This window comes from Haliotis asinina, chromosome 11, assembly GCF_037392515.1.
Source record: "Haliotis asinina isolate JCU_RB_2024 chromosome 11, JCU_Hal_asi_v2, whole genome shotgun sequence".
Taxonomy (NCBI): Eukaryota; Metazoa; Mollusca; class Gastropoda; order Lepetellida; family Haliotidae; genus Haliotis; species Haliotis asinina.
In genome coordinates this window covers 43,208,233-43,228,202 of record NC_090290.1, presented here as the reverse complement: position 1 = coordinate 43,228,202, position 19,970 = coordinate 43,208,233, and the positions used below count along the sequence as shown (strand labels likewise).

The following is a 19,970-nucleotide window of genomic DNA, read 5'->3' as shown; positions in this document are numbered from 1 at the left end:
GGCCAACAGTTTCAGTTATCTGCAGGCCCTTGTGGTCTTCTGTCAATTAGATCTCATTTCTTTTCAACTAGCATCTTGCCCATAATTTGTATTAATGTTCAGGAATTATCCCTGATCCTTCATGTTAGGATAACTTCCAGTTTCACTTCACAGTATTATATATTCAGTGCCGCATAGGAATGTCAGCAGTCTATAACTAATGTAAACTTCTCTGTGCTCCATACACGTCACTAATGGATTTTGTAGGGACTGTGAAACTCTCTACAATGAAGACTATTTTGTTTTTATTGGTTTGATTTCAACAAAATGGGTATGCAGACTTTAAAGACTGCAAGTGGCAGCAAGCCCTGATGGCCAAATGGCAAACTAAAGAACTGCAAACACTGTTATTATATGTATTTGAAATGATCTGTTACACAATTAAAATGTATCATTATGTTTCAGTGGTTTTCTGTTTGTGTGGAATGCTTAGGCTGCATAAAAATATGTTTCTCGGGCACATTCTTTTCAAAAGTGACGAGTAAGACTTTGATTTTTAATTTTTGATAGAAAAAATGTGACGAGGGAGGAACACATTTTTATTTCTTTTTCCTTCAGGAATACAGTTTGGAAAGTTAAGCACATGTTAATGAGTTGTAGATTCAGTCACTCTCATTCTTACAGACACTCATTCTATAATGGACAAATGGACGGTTGTGGCAAAGTCGAAATTATTTTTTTTAAGAGGGCAGTTAATGAAGATGACCAGATGTCTTCCTGCATGTGCGCAATTGCATTGATACTGACAGAATGTCAACTGACACAGTCACTCCCACCTAAAAAACAGAAAGTTTAAAACCATCACAAAGCGTTAAAAAGTCCTTTGCAGTTTTGTCAAATATCAACAATAGTTTCAGAACTAAAACATTCAAGCATCAAAGGCATCCATGGCAGATTAGAACAGATCAGATATGTCATACCTCACACTTTCACCAGATAGAATATTCCCCTCAATACTTAGAGGTGTATTTGAAAGAAATGAATTTTAGGACGACTAAACACATTCAAACATTGACTTGTAGTAATGAGTGATCAGATCAGACCAACGATATGTCATATTTTTCCCACACATGAAATACTTGTGAATGTATACACCCTACCAATTATTTTTTTAATTCATAAAATCATCACTATTACTTCCAAACACCTCTCACCAGATGGAACGTTTCCCTAACAGAAAAAGGTGTGTGTGAAAGAAGTTTTTTGAGCAATAACTAGAAACACTCAAAATATGCTGTGTAGTATTTCAATGGCGGATCAGAACAGATCAGCGAGATGACACGTTTTTCACCCACCTCAAATACATCCTAACGATATGTTTAGATTATCAAATTATAAATATTACCTGCAAACACCTTTCGGGTCATAGTATATTCCCCTCATAAATATTTAAGGTGCATGTGAAAGAGGTTTTGGAGCAATAACTAGAAACACTTAAAGTTATACTATTTCAATGGCGGATCAGAACAGAACCGCGAGATGGCACATTTTTCAACACCTCAAAAACACCATACCGTTTTTTTTTAAATTATAAAATTAGCACTATTACTTCCAAACACCTTTCACTAGATGGTATGTTCCCCTAATGGAAATTAAAGGTGTTTGTGAATGAAGTTTTTGAAGCTGAAACAAAAGCACTCAAACAACGCCGTGGAATATTTCAATGGCGGATCGGATCAGATCGGCGAGATGGCACATATTTCACACACCTCAAGTATGTCCTAACAATTTATTTTAGATTATGAAACTATCACTATTACCTGCAAACGCCTTTCGCCTGATGGTAAATTCCCCTCATAAAAATTAAAGGTGTAAGTGAAAGACGGTGACGAGTAATATCTAGACACACTTCAAACAACGGCGTGTAGTATTTCAATGGCGCATCAGATCAGATCGGCGATCAGCCACATTTTTCACACACCCCAATTAAACCCCAACATGTTTTTAAGTCACAAAACTCAGCGAATGTAATCAGCTGTTGAAAATGAACCGAGCTCAATCTTAAATACTAAGCTGCCGCCATATTGTCTCCACTGGTCACGTGACAAAGCGAGACATACGTTCAGCGGTTTTTCGAGGAGTTTCACCTCCCCTCTCTATATAGGCTCCCTGCTAGAAGCTGAAAATAAGTGTTATGTAAATCTTGGTACTTTATCCATTGGACCCGTATACTAAAGACAAATAGCTGTATGTTTGTCAGTCCACATATACTGAAATGTCAGCTTGGAATCTCGCATACTTAATGGATTTAACTTAGTGAAGTAATTACTGACAAGTCAATCACAACAGTCCACTGAGTAGAGATCGGGACCGTATGTCACATGACGAGTAGTGCCTCGCTTGTAAACATGACATGTCACAGATTACTGCAAGCCTAGTCACGTGACTAGAAACTATTCGTACGGCTGAGATTGACAGAGTAGAACTATGTATCATACAAAGATAAACAGGAAAATTATTTATGCGTTGTATTTTTTCTGCTGAAACATGCTAATCAACATTTAAATCAAAGTAGTTTATAGGACACACGTATGCACATAACGCCTCAATATGAGACTACACATATGTCGATAAAAACATTGCTATGCTTGGTCATGTAGGCAAGAAAGCGACATTTCTTTCAATCTCCTCCCGTTGTAAATCAGTTTACACTGAAAACTGTGTTAGGTTAATACTGTCATTATGTTTCTCTTTACATTATCAGGTAAAAATCGCCCTTTACATTTGTTTTCTGTCAAGCCAGGTGTGTATACCCGTAAGTCTGTACATGTCTTGATATAAGTAAACTGTTTGATTGTCACACTAGAAGTTAGTGATTAGATAAAGCACTGACAACTTCATGGATAACTTCTCCGTGTTTGTTTCATTTATGGATGTTTTGATGTAGATTCTAATACCGTTATCTACTTGCAAAACCTAACGCAGTGTAATATACAGAAAAGCAATTGTTGACGTTAAGATTTAGGTTTTCTTTATAAAAGTGATGCTTAATGGTGGCTAAATGAAGCCAGAAATTCTTATTCAACAGTTGACTATTTACTACGGACATCATAGTTACATTGGTGATGGTGGTGATGATGGTGATGGTGATGGTGATGGTGATCACCACGATGGCGATGGTGATGGTGATGGTGATGGTGATGGTGATCACCACGATGGTGATGGTGATGGTGATCACCACGATGGTGATGGTGATGGTGATCACCACGATGGTGATGGTGATGGTGATGGTGATCACCACGATGGTGATGGTGATGATGATCACCACGATGGTGATGGTGATGGTGATCACCACGATGGTGATGGTGATGGTGATGGTGATCACCACGATGGTGATGGTGATGGTTTACGTCGGCTTCTGGCTAAAACCTTACGGGTTTGCAACTGAGTCAGCGTTGTAGCGTTTTCATAATGTTTGTGATGTTTTAATTCAATCAAACTTTCTCATGTGTCCTGTATGATGGTTTAATTATTCTAGATATAATCTGATGCTGAAAACGTGATTGGATTAACCAACCATGGTTGTTTTATCTCGGAAGTAAACTGCTTAATTGTGTTCAAATTCAAGTGTCTTGACATGCTAATGCCATCAATGTTTCAGTAACACTTTTGTCGATAGCAAAAGACAATGAAAAACACTCAAACCTTCATTAGAGTAAATTAAACTTTGAGTATCAATTATAACATTGTTTTTCTACTATAAAAGTCAGGTACCAGACTGGTGTCTGTCTCATGACCTTCTGTCTGACCCCTGGTACGCCACCTACCGTTCAGTAGGCGTGGACATCACTCAACCCAGCCAGGTGGAACAAGACGTCCTGTGGAGGTGGTCAGACTATACTCAAGAAACCCCATCTGGTCAGCGTGTGAGCAGATCCACCCTACAAGAATCGGGTAGCGACAAGGGTATACTGTCGAGTTTTAACAAGTTCATTTTGGATTTACTTGGTGGATTTACTTTTGATGATCTCACTGCAGAGAAGATCGAGGATGTTCTAGCCAAGGTAAGATTGTAAAATATCTGGAAATAAGAAAATATTTACGAAACACTTTCAAATATTTTCCATCAAATATTGTCAATCAATTCTTGATGCGTATTAATAAGCTATGTCGTTATGTCGTTATGTCGTTCATGCAACACGGTATCAATGTTCTTAAAAATGGTTCTGAAGACGTCTAGACCACGACCATTACCTGACCTCCTAAACTCGGGGACAAGGGTGGCTTTTTTAACATTTCAGTTAATTTATTCTTTCCGTGCAGCGCTATTTGACAGATGCTAGCACCTTTAAATTTTCGCAATAATTTACCTATATATACAACAATACCTGTCGTGGTGTTGGAACTGTAAAGGGATGTAAAACCATACTTACTCTACAACAACTTCAACTACTATTGCAAGCCCATATTAATATCTATATAATATAATAAAAATCTGTGCGTGTCTACTACAGCTGCAGATGCTCGTCCGTAATACCATGTTGCCATGTGTGTTTGACATCTTCATTGGACAGCCTTATTGATTCGGTGGAATTTTACCCAATACAAAGTACGTGTACTCATGTACTTCTGGCTTGAAATCTCACGCTATTTGTTTCAATCAACCGTGTTATTAGACCAACCCTCCTCAAGGATGCTCCGATCATAGTATTATAATGGTGATTACGAGATATTTGATCCCAGACGGAAACATCAATCAGATTAGAAGATAACACATTTTCCGACAATTACGCTTTGTAAATGATATTACGTGAAAAACAATGGATCTCCTTTCCTGACATCTCAAACCGTTTATCACCAAGGTACACACAATAGCATTCGTTAACACCTGAGGAAAACAACTCATTCAGAAGCGGCGCTGTTCTTTGATCACCTGTAGCGCTACCTGGAGGCTAATTAGCAATGTAAACACGGGTCTCACAAATAAACATCTGTAATAAACACGCTCCAAACCGGGAGACTGGTCATATTTCGTGGTAATGTTACGCAAGAGATGGTTAATGAGAAATACTTGTACATGAGAAAGGACCTGGACTCCTCATCCGATGTTTTAGTGTTTAATGATGGATGTCAGCTGCTGAGACAGCCATCAAAGCTGACAGCTGAAGATTTAACTACCACCATTATATCCCGTTTTGTCGAGCGTACGTGTGAAAGAAACATGGTTTGACCCTTCTGTACAATGGCTATTGTGTTTAATTTGTTTTTAAGTGCTAGCGATGACAATTTTCCTATCCTTTCTCGATATACTTGATACCATGTTTTTAGAATATATCTGAATATATGCCAAATACATTAATTGGCTATAGTGTAGACGCGGGGTCAGTAGACGGCATGTTGTCATGTAATATTTCAAAAGTATATAGAGTGACACCATGTGAAGAACAGATACGATAGAGTAGGACACACGACACTACTAGCTTCAGTAATTCTTTTTATGGGTAATAAAGTGTGTTTGCACGGACAGGCTCCTAATTGTAGGAAAGTTAGACGTTTATAAGACAAAATAGTCAGATGCTGAACGGAAAATAACTGTATCTCTCTCAGGCGGATATATAACAAATACAAATGTGAAGATGTCGGAAAAGGCTTTATTAACACCGATCTCACAATATTTGTCTACTGACCTTGCTTAGCTTGCACATTAAAAGAGACAGAAAAATAACATTATTTTGAACTGAATAATATTTGTGTAAATATAATTATCCGGAGTGGGAACTGCAAAATGTAATGATATTCGTCACCAACATCTAGTACAAGTAATACATGCGCGTTCTGGCTTAACCAACTTCATGTTGTTCCATCGCCCGCTCTTTAGTTCGAGTTTGTTCAACATGCCATTAAATCGAATTAAAAACAAAACAGCTCATTAAAACGTATCCAATAATGTAGACTTGAAATATTAGCAAACATTTATTTAACCCGAGCCTGTCAAACATTTCGCTGCACTAATCTGTGCAAAAATAAACAACGCCTTCTAACTCAGTAGTGTTCTCTAGTGACAGGTACGTATGTGTACTAATTAATTTCCCGTCAATGTAAATCACTTGTCAATGTAATTAGCAAAAACAACAACCGGTGAAGTTCCTCAGCGTTCATAGATATGACAACCAACGTGTCACTGTCTCAGGCTACGAGAAGTCTGATATTAACGACATATTTACATTGCTTGGAATTAGCAGTCATTATAAGACAAATTCTTTTAATTAATTAGCTCGTGAGATATCAGACTTACTGACGTGGTGGTGTATATAGGCGAAATATCGTGACACGCGAGCACATTGCACACGTGAAGCTTGAAACGTACATGATATCAAACAGTAAAGCAGATATTTAAGAACATTGAGACCGAAGCGCGGCGATCAGTTGTTTTTCACTGGTATGATGGATACTGTCAATATTCTGGTGAGTTTTTTTTTTTTCACAGGATGCATTTTACTTGCTGTGAAAGTTTATATGATATATTTTTTTGTATTGTAGAACAGAACTGTTTACGTTCTATAACTGTTAAGTTGGGTTACACAAAGGAAACATTTTAGTGATTGTATTTGAAAACATTTAATTAGAGCTAATTAATTTTTTTTGAAAATTTGAAAGTATTTGACGAAATACATGCATACTTATTTTTAAATCTGTGTTTAGTGCGCATGTACAAAGCTCCTGCTAAATTGATTTATTTTATTATGTCAATTATTGTATTGCTCAACACTATTGTCCTAAAGTATGTATTACATATTCAAGTTTAGCTTGGCTTGCTAATCTTTTATGAAATAAATTCTGAAACTTATACAAGATCAAGGGTGAAAAAGTCAGAAAAGTCAGTCGATCAACTTGTGACGACACCCTCAGGCGTTAATGTTCTTGTCTCGCGTGAAAACTAAAAGTCCGCCTGTCAATCAAACGACCGGAAGTTATCGCTCACATGGCCTTCTGGGAAGGACGCGAAATTTGAATATGGCTACAGATGAAATCGACAACATTTTCTGTTGGTAAACAATGGCAAAGTAGTTTATCATCGTGTTTTCCATTAATATGACTGAAACGCCAAAGGGAAGAAGCATAATAAGGTTTGTATGGTATCATGGATAATTAGTGTGTGGTTTGTACGTCTTGTTTTTTGTAATTCGCGAACAAAGCAGGTGCCCCTCGGAAGAAAAATGTCTTTGAGATGCCGACATTGACTGATCTATCCGAACATCTGATTCATCCAGACACCACTGATGTATGTCGAACTGTCCGGCCTGGCATTTGAGCAGATTTGTCTTTACATTTGTGAGCTTTTATGTATGTGTGAATGTCAAAAAATGTCCCCGATACAGCCAGGAGCGTGCGATCAGATAGTGCTCATTCATCGTTTTCTCTATTTCATCAATAATAATTTTCGCTGTCTTGTCCATTGTCTATTTGTCTTAGGATCCATTTCCTCCAAATGAACATGTTGCAGGTATGTTCGACGAAATTTGGTAATATAGTTAAAACTTTTCCTACATGCTGCTGTACGGGTTCTTACTGACCAAATTCACAACACTTCAAACCCAATAAGCATGATCAGATGAGTTTCACCCATCTGTTCACACAACTCCGAATATGAATGAGACTTATGTAGTACATGTAGCTTGCTTTACAAAATTGTTTGTTGCAAGAGTTATTTTACTAACAATTTCAAAGATGTATTGAATTTTATGATAAACATTGGTTCCTAAATTTCAATGTAAACATCCACAAAAAAATATTTTTTAGGGTTTCCTTTGTAGATCAAGGTAAAAGCTGTCAGTATTTTTCAGATTTGCAGACATAATATCACTTGTGAGAATGAGGCAATCAACTTTTGACTAAAGCCAAACTGTCTCATCTACAATGGTAACAATGATGACAATATAAAGATCGGGGCATCTTTACCAAAGGCCAAGGTCTGTTTTGGGGATGGACCATTATGGATACGAGGAATTGAATGGCCACAGATTGCAATGGTCCAGTTAACAGAATTTCATCCCATTGTCCTTGTCTCCTGTTGTCCATTTCACAGGCCACTGACCCTCAGGGCTGAATGAACACAGTGACACATGAATACCAGTGGGTCTTGATAGAAAGTCTTATGAGGGTCACTTGTATGGAGAATTTGTAAACATCAGTTGACTGTAAATTGTCTAAAATTGGGTTCTGTAAATTAGTAGGAGGATTTGCTTGGTAGAAGAACTATGGCTGCTGTATTGAAAGGATGGGTGGAAATGGAGCATGGTTTCATTTGAAAGGTGAATTTTAACAGCACACCTTTGTAACTAAACAGGAAGACCTTGCTACTAGAGAAGGCTAACAGATTTTGAAAAAAACTACATCAGGGATTGGGAAAGGTAGGGGCCATGGGTCATTTTGCATGTTAGAATTGAAAATGGCCCTTTGAAATTTTGAAGTTTACTATTGATATAAGCGCAGTGGGCCATTCCAGATTCAGAAAAAACACTCACAAAAACTGTCACATAGGCAACTTCAGCAGCTTGTTTTGGTTTTTGTTCCTGTCTTGAATTAACTGTCACATATTCAACTTCAGCCACTTGTTTGGGTTCTTAGGAGGTCTCCCTGGTGAAAATCGTTACTAACAGTGAAAAGGAACATGAATACAGTACATTTTAAGAAATTCTACATGGAGTCGAACAGTTCAGTGAAGAGCAAAGATTACTGATCTGTTTGTAATAACATCTTATTATGATTAGATACTAAAGCTGCGATCAAGTTGGTATGTGCACCAAAGTCACATATTTTGGGGGATCAAGAACTGGCTCCCCTGCTAATCATGGCAAATGTATGCAACATAAGGAACTGTACATATGTACGTCTTGTGTGTCAGTCTATGTAGTATCTGTTTTTTGTTTGCAGTGAGGAGCCTTGCCTGTCTGATGAGGAGAATGAGGTTTTCTTTGGTGAAATCACCCAGCGGGAGAGACGTCGTGCAGTGAAGTATTCTCGTCGCCGCACCGTCATCTACGTTCCCGGATTCAGGAAAGATAAAAGATTGATGAGATACAGTCAAGAGTTCACTCCAGACGGCCCCTTCATTTATGCTCATGAAGAAGTAACCTCAGATGTGTGTGTGAGTGAGAGTTCATCCAACACCTCACTGACCAAAGACAAGGAAGTGACCGTGAAAGACAAAGACGTTGTGAAGAAGCTGTTTGCATCTGAATCAGCTACAGGAGATTGCAAAGAGGAGAGGGAGACTTGTGCTTCAAAGCCATCCCCACCAATCAAGGTCACCACCAGCAAGTCTGCATCTGCTGAGTCTGTGTCCAGTACGTCTGCCATGAGTTCTCCTTGTGTAATGGAAGGGGGAGGCGAATGTATGGCCATGGACCAGTGCAGCAGTTTCCTGTCAAAAAACACTGAAATCTCAAGCAAACTCTTTGACAGTGGAGTAGACTGTGGAGTTGGAGATTCCATGCTGTCTTCATCCAAACTCTCTGAATGCATGTCTCTGAGGACCGAGTCGGGAATTACCATTCGTGAGAAAGACACAAAGCCAGTGCTATCAAACTTCTCTGAAAATGACAGTGGGGAAAATGATGAGATGGTTTTTGCTCAGCCTCGCAGCAGACTGGGGTACGCTCATTCACACACCCTCCCACAAAAGTTTGGACGCTCTCACCATGCTGGAATTAACTATGCTGGCTCATTCTTGTCAGATATGGAGCATGCAGAGAGCATTAGTGACATTAGTGATAATGATGGATTTAAGAGACCTTTCCGGCTTCAAGGAGTGTTTATGGGTACACAGAGTTGTCAGACCAACATCAGCACTCCAAGGATGGCTACCACAGCGCCTAGCTTCCCGTTTGCAAGTCCACATCTGCTAGTCAGCCCCATTGCAACATACAAAGCTAATCCCAGTAATGAATCAGTTGTCTCTTCGAAGAGTTCCGACTCGACTCCATCCAAGTTGGTTAAGAGTTCAATTAGTGCTTTCTCCTCCTTCCCAGCATCCACAGCAGTCAGGAGAAGTCTTCGTAAGAAGACCATGGATGAGAGCAGTGTGTTGGTAGAACCAAAGATTAACCTTTCTGACTCTGATGTAACAAAGCGTGATTTTGGTGTAGGGACCAGTGCCATGGTTACATCATGTGGAAATACTACCTGTCCAGGTGCATCTGACTCTCAAGTGTCGCATATCTCAAGAGATGAGAGCAGTTCGGCAACCATTACAAAGTCAGTGCCACCCAAACCTGTGATGACAACAACATCCACCCAATCAGACTATCTCTGTCTACCGTCCACTCTTGCTGGTCAGCAGCTGCTGCTGGTCAAGAGCAGCGAACTTGCTAAAGGGCAGCTAGAAAGTTCTCCTGAGTCTCTTGTTTCTCAGTCATCTTGGTCAGATCTTAAGCTATCAGCTTTGGGTATCAACAAAGAACGTTTGTGTTTTGCAACAGTGTCATCAGATTCATCAAGCCTTCCAACACAGAGCAGTGAAACAAATGTGACAACATCGTCAGATGTTCAGAAACCTGATTTGGTCAGTGAAAGTGATAAAGCAGTTGGTGAAAGGTCAGAAGTTAGAGGTGATGCAGGTCAGAGGTCAGAGGTTAGGGAGGAGCAAGTTCTGGAGTCTCAAGGGAACCAGCAAGGGAGTGAGAATGCCAATTCGTCTTCCCCATCCACTGAATGTGAGCTTGGCATGAGCTCGGAGTATTTCACCCTTAATGACAATGAATCAAGCACACCAGACTTGTTCAAGTCTCACAGATGCGATGATTATAAAGATGGTGAATTCAGTGGTGATACCCAGTCACAAACTGATGACCAAGACGATGAGGATGAGGATGTTGATCCATCAGAACTAGACACTTTACTTCCTGGACCAGATTGTGAAACGACAGTACTCAACTATGATTATTCACCCATCAAAGGTCGAGGTTATGAACGGCGGCAGAAACAGTTTCAACAGCGTCCGGGGTTGGTCTGGCCGAACCGATACATGTCCGACTCTGAAAGCAGTGAAACAGAAGATCTGGGTGAACATTCTTTCGACAGCGGCAGTTCAGATTCATCGCTCCTGGACTACAGCGCGTCGGATTCTTTCGAGGCGATGAGTCCACCACCCAAACCCGAGCCAGTCATCATCAATGATGGGAAGCTGAAACCATGGCGACCACCAGGTCACGTGGAGGTCAATGTTAAAAAAAGCTCTGAAGGCAAGTTCCTTTCGCGAACAGGCTTTCAGGCAAGACTTAGAAAAATTAAAGAAATGACAGGTACTTATGTAACTATACTGTCACTGCATGCTTTGGGCTTAGTTTATCTCCTGTTAATATATCTCTGTTTTCTGTTTGTTTTCATATTTTCTTTCACCATTTTCCTCTTTTCTTCTGTAGTAACTGAACTGAAACAACAATGCTCTTTCATTCAAAACACTAATCAGTGTCAATGATCAGTTATGTAACAGGTTTTTTTGAGTGAGACCCTTAGGGAAATTGTTTTGATGCTCTAGGGATTGCGAACAAAAAGAGCATTGTTTTCTGACTGCTTATATTCATGAAACAGCAGGTGGTTTTGTACATCTCCAGAAACTGATCAGGACAATTATCTGCTTTCACTACCATATTTATTCATTGAGTGGTGTTTAAAAACTGATAATGTCCTAAGAAAAATAAATACATATAACTTTTCATGCAGTGAGTCTTTTAAAAGAAAATGGTGTAAGAAAGATGTCTCAGAGAAAAACCTCAGCTTGTCAAGTCACAATTTGTTCGGTGTTCAAAGATAAATTAACAGTGTTGCCATTACAACTTTTAGAAATTTGAATTGATAAATTGAGGTTTCACTCTGTAGATTTTGTTGCCTTTCTGTGTTCAGGTACTCCAGTTAATGCATGCAGTGATATTTCACACTCAGTAAATGGGCACAACCTGGTTAACTGTAAACTATTCACTGTCTAATATTTTTTTTCTTCTCCTCCAGTTAAGGGAACTAAGAAAGGATCGTCCTTCAGGTTTGGAAGTTCATCCAGCAATAAGGAAAACCAGGCTAAAGGAAGGCAATACCCGAAGGTGAGTAAACAGTGGCATCCACAGTCTCATTGTTTGCGTTTATTATATTGATAGAGGATACTAAACTGCCTTCCATCTAAAACCATATTTAGTAAACGAGTTAATGATACTAAATCTTTAACAACTTTAATAAAAATGGTATTTCACGGAAGCGAGTTTAACATTCTGTAATATTAAACACCCTTTCTCCACTCCACACCCTTTCTCCACTCCACTCCACTCCCCTCCCAACCAATGCTCTCCCTCAGTCCCCTGCACCCAGCCACACAGCCCCTTTACTCTGTTCCCCTTCTCCGCTCCCAACCCCTTCTTCGCTCCACACCCCTTCTCCCCTCCACATCCCTTCTCCACTCTACACCCCTTCTCCACTCCCCTCCCAACCAATGCTCTCCCTCAGTCCCCTGCACCCAGCCTCACAGCCCCTTCACTCTGTTCCACCTCAACTTTCCACTCTGCTCACCATCAACCCCCATTTCCTTTACTCTCTACTCCCATCCTCTCTCAAACCTTCTCCCCCCCAATCTCTGAGCTCCCATCCTCTCTCAAAACCTTCTCCCCACTGAATCTCTGAGCTCCCATCTTCTCTCAAAACCTTCTCCCCCCCAATCCTAAAATCTTCTCCCCCCAATCTCTGAGCTCCCATCCTCTCTCAAAACCTTCTCCCCCCCCTCCAATCTCTGAGCTCCCATCCTCTCTCAAAACTCCCCCCCCCCAATCTCTGAGCTCGCATCCTCTCTCAAAACCTTCTCCCCCCAATCTCTGAGCTCCCATCCCTCTCAAAACCTTCTCCCCACCAATTTCTGAGCTCCCATCCTCTCTCAAAACTCCTCCCCCCCCACAATCTCTGAGCTCGCATCCTCTCTCAAAACCTTCTCCCCCCCAATCTCTGAGCTCCCATCCTCTCACCGCCCATCTCCTATACCAGAACATATACCCTGGAGATATGGAGGATGATCTCTTCGCTCCATTCCATGTATGTTCTCAAATTTGAAACCTACCCTGTAAGACATAAGAAAATATTGTTCATACACTGAGATCATTGAGATCAACTATTATATGAGGTTTGTCTTCTATTACTGGGCTAGCAAGTCATTTGCTGTGTCAACCAAGATTGGTGTTCTTACAAAACTCTTATTTCTTTCAGTCTCCGCTTCCAAAGAACGACTGCAAGTTGGACAAAGACAAGAAAAAAACACCCTGTCGTAGAAAGAAGCAGTCCGATCTGGTACATAGTGCTAAATACTTAAACATACAAATTGCTGCATCTGTGACGTCTCTACTGAGACAGATTAAAAGTGAAATGATCTTTAATTCTGTTTTTAAGTATCTCAGTGAAATTAATCGTTTATATCAAGCAGTGTTCAAGATGAATTATGGCAGCAAGGTGTCCTTGTTATAACCTATTCAAGACAAGGGTGGTGGGGTAGCATAGTTAAACTACTCGTTCATCACTCCAAAAAACTGGGTTTCATTCCCCACATGGGTAAAAGGTGTGAGGCCCATTTCTGGTGTCCCTGCTGGAATATTGCTAAAAGCAACGTAGAACCAAATTCACTCACTCACTCACTCACTATTAAAGACTGGTGTACCCTGCCGTGATAGTGCTGGAATATCGCTAAAAGCAACATAGATCCAAATTCACTCACTCACTATTAAAGACTGGTTGTGCCCTGCCGTGATAGTGCTGGAATATTGCTAAAAGCAACGTAGAACCAAATTCACTCACTCACTCACTATTAAAGACTGGTGTACCCTGCTGTGATAGTGCTGGAATATTGCTAAGAGCAACGTAGAACCAAATTCACTCACTCACTATTAAAGACTGGTGTACCCTGCCGTTATAGTGCTGGAATATTGCTAAAAGCAGCTTAAAAACTCACTCACTATTAAAGACAAAAAGGGGACCCTGATTCCAGAAACATGAAACCCATTTCAAGACCCTGAAGACACACCCTAATTCGAGACATTACATTTATTTTATTTCACGCCCAGGACCTGTGAAGGCTTAGGGTAGAACTGGACTTCCGCAACTCATGCTTGTCGTAAAAGAGGCGACTATTGGGATCAGGTGGTCAGCCTCGCTGACTTGGTTGACACATGTCATTGGTTCCCAATTGCACAGATCGATGCTCATGTTGTTGACCACTGGATTGTCTGGACCAGTCTGTATTATTTATGGACTGCCGCCATATAGCTGGAATGCTACTGAGTGCAGCATAAAACTAAACTCACTCACTCACTCAGACCCAGATTTGTGTCAGCATAAACTTATGAAATTATGAAAGGGTGCTTAGTGTTAAATCATCAGTTTATATGTATTCTGTAGGGGTGGTGGGGTAGCCTAATGGTTAAAGCGTTTGCTCGTCACGCCTAAGACCCGTGTTCGATTCCCCACATGGGCATAATGTGTGAGGTCCATTTTCTGGTGTCCCCCGCCGTGATATCGCTGGAATATTGCTGAAGGCGGAGTAAAACCAAACTCACTCACTCACTCACTATTTGTATTTTGTAACATTTTTACAGGCAGAATAGTATTTATCAGTTCACTAATTATTTGTATTTCACTGTCAGTAAGATCAACATCTTTTTCTCCTAGACTGAGATGGAGATTGACGAGATGACAAAGCTTCACACAATCTGTAATGGTCAGCGTGTTGTCCGTTACCTCAACTTCTCCGAGTCGCCCATGATCATTAAGCACTACCCAGGTAAGGCAGCCCATTTACTCATTTCCATGGTAACATGGTAAAATACAACACATGCAATTTCTGAAACATTTCACGAAACACAATATAAGCAATTATCCCTACAATAATATTAATATAAATGTTATAGGTCTCTTAAAGACATATCTTGTTCATTTCGTTAATAATATATTGGCAATCTAACAATTTTCATCATGAAGCGTTTTTCACAGAAATACAGTAAAACAGATAAAATACATGCTGTAGGAAACCAACCAGTGACTTCAAATATTTTATTCTTTGGAGGGGTTGGGTAGTCAAGTGGTTAAATCATATGCTCATCAGGTTGAAGAGCTGGGTTTGATTCCCCACATGGATACAATGATTGAGACCCATATCTGGTGTCCCCTGCTGTGATATTGCTACCTCTTTGTTCTTCATATACATTTGTCTTTTTAAACCATCTGATTAATATCCAAGGAGGTCACCCTGTACGTTCCTTTTTGGCTTCTTTTTTCATTCATATTATTAAAGGGGCTGTACCCAACTGTTAAAGTGTCTGCTTGTCACGAGACCCAGGTGTCGATTCCCTACATGGGAAAATATATTAACCCCAATTGGACAGCTTTTGTAATTTTTTGTAATTTTGTTTTGTCATCAGCCTACCAACCCTTCTAATTTTATAACCAGCCCACCAGAAAACATTTGGTGTAGTTTTTCATTCCAACACACCTTTCTCGAACCTAAAACATACCACCTCATCATATAAAATGTTTAGCAATCTATAATATTTTAATCAGTCACTGTCACAAGAACACTAGAAATTGTAGTAAGAATTACGTTAAGTGAAAATCAAGAACATTTTTTGATAATTTTTTGGATTATTAATATTTTTTTCAGAATTTGGGGGCTACATGAAATGTGTTGCTGGAATATTGCTAAAAGTGGCATAAAACCATACTCACTCACTCACATTATAAGAGGTAGACAATATGATGAATGCGACCATGACTGTTTCAGCTCCCAAGGAAGCTTCCAAACTCAGCTGGAGTAACACTCTGACCAACTGCGAATTGACGTATCACTCCCCAACTCGAAAACCATCCAAGCCAGCAGCCAAACCCATACTCACACAGGTTAGCCTCTCATGTCTTGTAGCCTAGTGGTTAAAGCGTTCACTGGTCACACGGAAGACCGAGTTCGATTCCCAACATTGATAAAACATATCAGACCATATCTGGAGTCCTCCATGATATTACTGGAATATTGCTAAAAGCGACCTAAAGGTAAATTCAAAACTGATATTGTCAGACAGGTGCATAATTCTGAAGTGTCTTGCTGACACGTCAGTATTGTAGTATTCGGAAGTTTACATTTTCAAGATCAAACAAAGGTTTGCTCATCATATTGAAGGTCTGGATTCAACACCCATAGATTATGTGAGCCCCTTTTTACAGCATGCACCAGTGAATACACGGTTGTCGTAAGAAGCAACTAACAGGATCAGATGGTCAGACTCTCAGACTTGGTTGATACATGTCGTCAGTTCCTAATTGTGTAGGTTGATGCTCATGTTGTTGACCACTGGATTGTCTGGTCCTGAGCTGATTATTTACAAACTACTGCCATTAACTGGAATACTTCTAGGTCTGTCATAAAACTAAACTCACTCACTCACTTTTAACTTCTGTTGTGGTGTAAATCAGTACTAAGATGGGATTGATATTTTTTCCATAAATCTGTTTAATTGGTGGTTAATTGTCATCGCTTTTCTTCGGCAGCGACCTCTGAACCACACCTACCCCTACAGTGAGGATGTCCCCTCACCAATCATCTTGACGAGAACACGGCGGACACACACGCTGTCACAGAGAGTCACACAGCTGTGACCTCACACCTCTGTCAGGCTCAACGAGCAAGAAGACAGTGCACCAATGTAGGCAGTCCATTATCTCCAAACCCTGACCTTCGTGCTGTGGAGTCACACTGGCATGTTCTGCCATCATCTGTGCACAAATACTAGAGTTATTTTTGCTTGTCAATTAGATATTTTTTTTATAGTTCTTCAACGATCCTCTATACACGAATACTAGAGTCATTTTTGGTTGTCATTTAGATTTTCATTTTATAGATCTTCCTCCATCATCAATACACAAATACTAGAGTTATTTAAATTTTTGTTTTGGGGATAAATTTGAGCTTTAGCTTTTCTCAAGACTAGATCACTTCTACTTTCTACGATCTACTTTTACAAGACTAGATTCATTTTGATAGGAATCTGTATTAAATTTCATCAAGCTTACTGTGATAGCTTCAAAAACATCTTTCAAGTTATATTGATAAAGAGTGTTAATATTTCACATCATTTTTCACCCATAAATATAGACATAACCAAAATGTGACAAGGAATGAGAATGTTTTACAGATTTAAAGTTCAATGGTAGCTCTTCTTACTCAAGCCAATACAATACATGCACAAATTACATCTCTCAGTCTATTTACAAAAATACAGTTTTCTTCCCTGTTTTCTCTGAGCTCATTTTCTGATGGCTAGCTGCTATAGATATGCAAAGGATTAGTCTGTGTAAATGAAACAAAAAACAAAATTTATCCAGTGTATAATAGTGTACATAGAAGGTCCATAAACCTTGGTTTCAACTGTACATACAATGTCAGCATGTATATTAATGTATACAGCCCCTCCATGACAATCCATTTATCAATACCATCAAATCATATAAAATAACAACTCTACGAAAACAGTATTATATAATGGTTTTTATTCATTTAAACCCTCAACACCTTTCTCAGCAAGTTTTGAATCAAGGATGACTATTTAGAGAATATCTGTCCTGTCATTGTTTTGTGAAATTTGGTAAGGCCAGACCAGACCAGTTTTATAGGAATTTTGTCCTCTGATAATATGCAGGCAGAAGGGAAAAACATAAAATTAAATCACATGTGAAAGTAATGTTCCTGTAAATATTTAAAGTGTTTTACTTTTGACTATTTACTAAAATGCTTTACATTTTTGGCCAATAAAAACATAGGTATTTTATTTTTTGAGTGGGGAAAAGTGTTTTTCTTTTCCCTGTGCTTGCAAAAATATGATCAGTGGGGCCATAAAACAAGAAATAAAATTGGTCTGGCCTAAAGAAAGCATAAACTGTTCAGGATAAGATCACCTGTTGCCATGTTGGAACAACCCAGTATTATCTGAACAATGGCTCACTGTAATACTCTCTGTGATCTCAGTATTTACAATCTAGCCTCCAGCTGAGACTTTACAGTCATGTTGATAGACTTTGTTTATATGAAATATTCACTTTATTGAAACATTATTGCTGTGCATCAGAGACGTTTTTGTCAATCAAATATCACACTTCTCAATCACTGATAAAGACTATATCTTTTGTAAATTGTATTTTCTGAAATTGTATATTTTGTACATTTGTCCCCTTTGTTCCTGTGTGTGTGCAGTATGCGCAGAGATGTCATGTTAAGTTATTTTTGTTGATCTATGTTGTGTACAGAATCTTGCTGCATGATAAGCAGGTGCCACATGATAGCCTTGACGGCTACTGACTATATAGAGTTGCTATGGAAATGTAAGGGCTCTTGTGATACTGTTTGTGTGATCTGAAACAATTTTGGTGATAAAGACAAAGAATGGTTGTACATGCCTCATGCTATTGGAAAAAATAAATGAATCTCAATTTATATGTTGGTTTGGTTTTAACTGACACCTCTGCCTTCTTGTCCCTACTGTGGGTTTAGCAGGAAACAGGATATAGTATTAGACTCCTTCCGTGTATATACGAATTGTAATATCTTAGAACTAGACTAGAATTTTTTCATATTTGCGAGGTAGGTTCATCACAGTGTTAGACTGATACTCTGCCTATGCTACGCTCAACAAGCTGGCTACACAGCGCGGAATAGGGCAGGGGAACCAGTCTAATCACAGTATAAGAAAGGTCCCAGTCAGGTTCGGTGGCCTTGACCTTCATTTCAAGGCCACAAGTGGACTTATGCCTTTTACCCTTGCCAATGAGATATCAAGAACCCTTCACTGGATCTTCTTTATATTCGACATGAAGTTGTATCTAGAGATGGTGCAAGGTGCAGGCGATTTTGGTGACCTTCACATAACTTTCAAGATCCCGGTGACACTTTGAAGATTTCAGTATATTAACCTGTATGTTAAGATTGTCGGCAAGATACCTCAAGAACGGTTAACTTGATTTTCTTCAAAGGCTTTCAAAACTTTCCTTGGATGTTTTTCAGTCAGAAATTTCTTTGTTACTACTTTTATATATTCCATACACTTAGACATTCGTGCAAAGGTCAAAGTGTCTTTTGAAAATGTTTTCGTTGACATTCAAACATCTTATATTACGACCTTCACTTTGATTGCTTCTTAATTTTGATTTGATAATTTGCGGCTGATTATGTCATCTTAGTGATAATGCTTGTTTTAATGGCAATAATGAATGAATGAACCCGTTCTTATATGGACGACCAGGCAGGGTAACAACAAATATCATCTTTTAGCGTCTTTATGTATGATGGGGAGGTATGGATAAAAAGTCCCGTACAGTAAAAGGCGAGCAATAGAACTGGGCTGTCGTTCATGTCCGCTAAGTGGACATGCTGGGGGATTTTGTTGGTTGATTCTGACAGGTTTTTGGGTAGCATTCAAGATGACCCTTTTGCTTGGCGTTTTAGAAGTAGGCATGCTAAAGAATAGTGGTACCTTTTTGGATATACAGCTTCTTTATTCTGCGAAAGGCAACGTTTCACGCAGATTCTAATGTTATCATGTTGACGACATTAGGCTCTATCCAAACGTCGCCTTTCTTAGAATAAAGAGGTTAATATCAAATTATTATTATTCAACATTCAAGACGATTAACGTTTGTGTTGAGTGTGCTTCTGCTTGTGCAAGTTATGGGACGGCAGACACGTAGCAAGCCATTTTATCATGTAAGAAGCCTTTTTTCCCGTGTAAGCCCGAGAAGTTGCACAACTATAAAATTAGGTAGTATTGGGGGCGTGAAACTTTTTTTTAGCAAAAATCATGTTAAGTTTCGGGTTGTTTCATATTGGTAGCTACGCCCCTGATGGGGCGGTCGCAGTTGGATGAGTTCATGCCTGTCATCATATGCCAATGGAGATCGATGCTCATGGCGTCAGTCAGTGGATTGTC

At 39.4% G+C, this 19,970-nt stretch overlaps 1 protein-coding gene across 2 annotated transcripts; it reads left to right on the top strand.

The window, feature by feature from the left end:
- Positions 1 to 6,966: 6,966 nt before the first annotated feature.
- LOC137256276 (uncharacterized) lies at positions 6,967 to 18,481 on the top strand. 2 transcript variants are annotated; one of them, XM_067794014.1, is made up of 7 exons: positions 6,967 to 7,106; positions 8,914 to 11,282; positions 11,989 to 12,077; positions 13,222 to 13,302; positions 14,674 to 14,785; positions 15,782 to 15,897; positions 16,543 to 18,481. In XM_067794014.1, exons 1-7 carry the CDS (start codon positions 7,072 to 7,074, stop codon positions 16,648 to 16,650), a joined length of 2,910 nt encoding a protein of 969 aa, XP_067650115.1. In that variant the 5' UTR covers positions 6,967 to 7,071; the 3' UTR covers positions 16,651 to 18,481. The 2 variants fall into 2 exon arrangements, with proteins under 2 accessions (XP_067650115.1, XP_067650116.1); XM_067794015.1 differs by having other exon boundaries at positions 6,979 to 7,106; positions 8,914 to 11,222.
- Positions 18,482 to 19,970: the final 1,489 nt, after the last annotated feature.

What these genes read in the sequence shown, in the direction of transcription:
- LOC137256276 (XM_067794014.1), top strand. Translation starts at nt 7,072, where the DNA reads ATGACTGAAACGCCAAAGGGAAGAAGCATAATAAG. An exon ending in AAAAATTAAAGAAATGACAG is followed by an intron (nt 11,283 to 11,988) that starts GTACTTATGTAA and finishes CTTCTCCTCCAG; the next exon opens with TTAAGGGAACTAAGAAAGGA. An exon ending in CCAAACCCATACTCACACAG is followed by an intron (nt 15,898 to 16,542) that starts GTTAGCCTCTCA and finishes TTTCTTCGGCAG; the next exon opens with CGACCTCTGAACCACACCTA.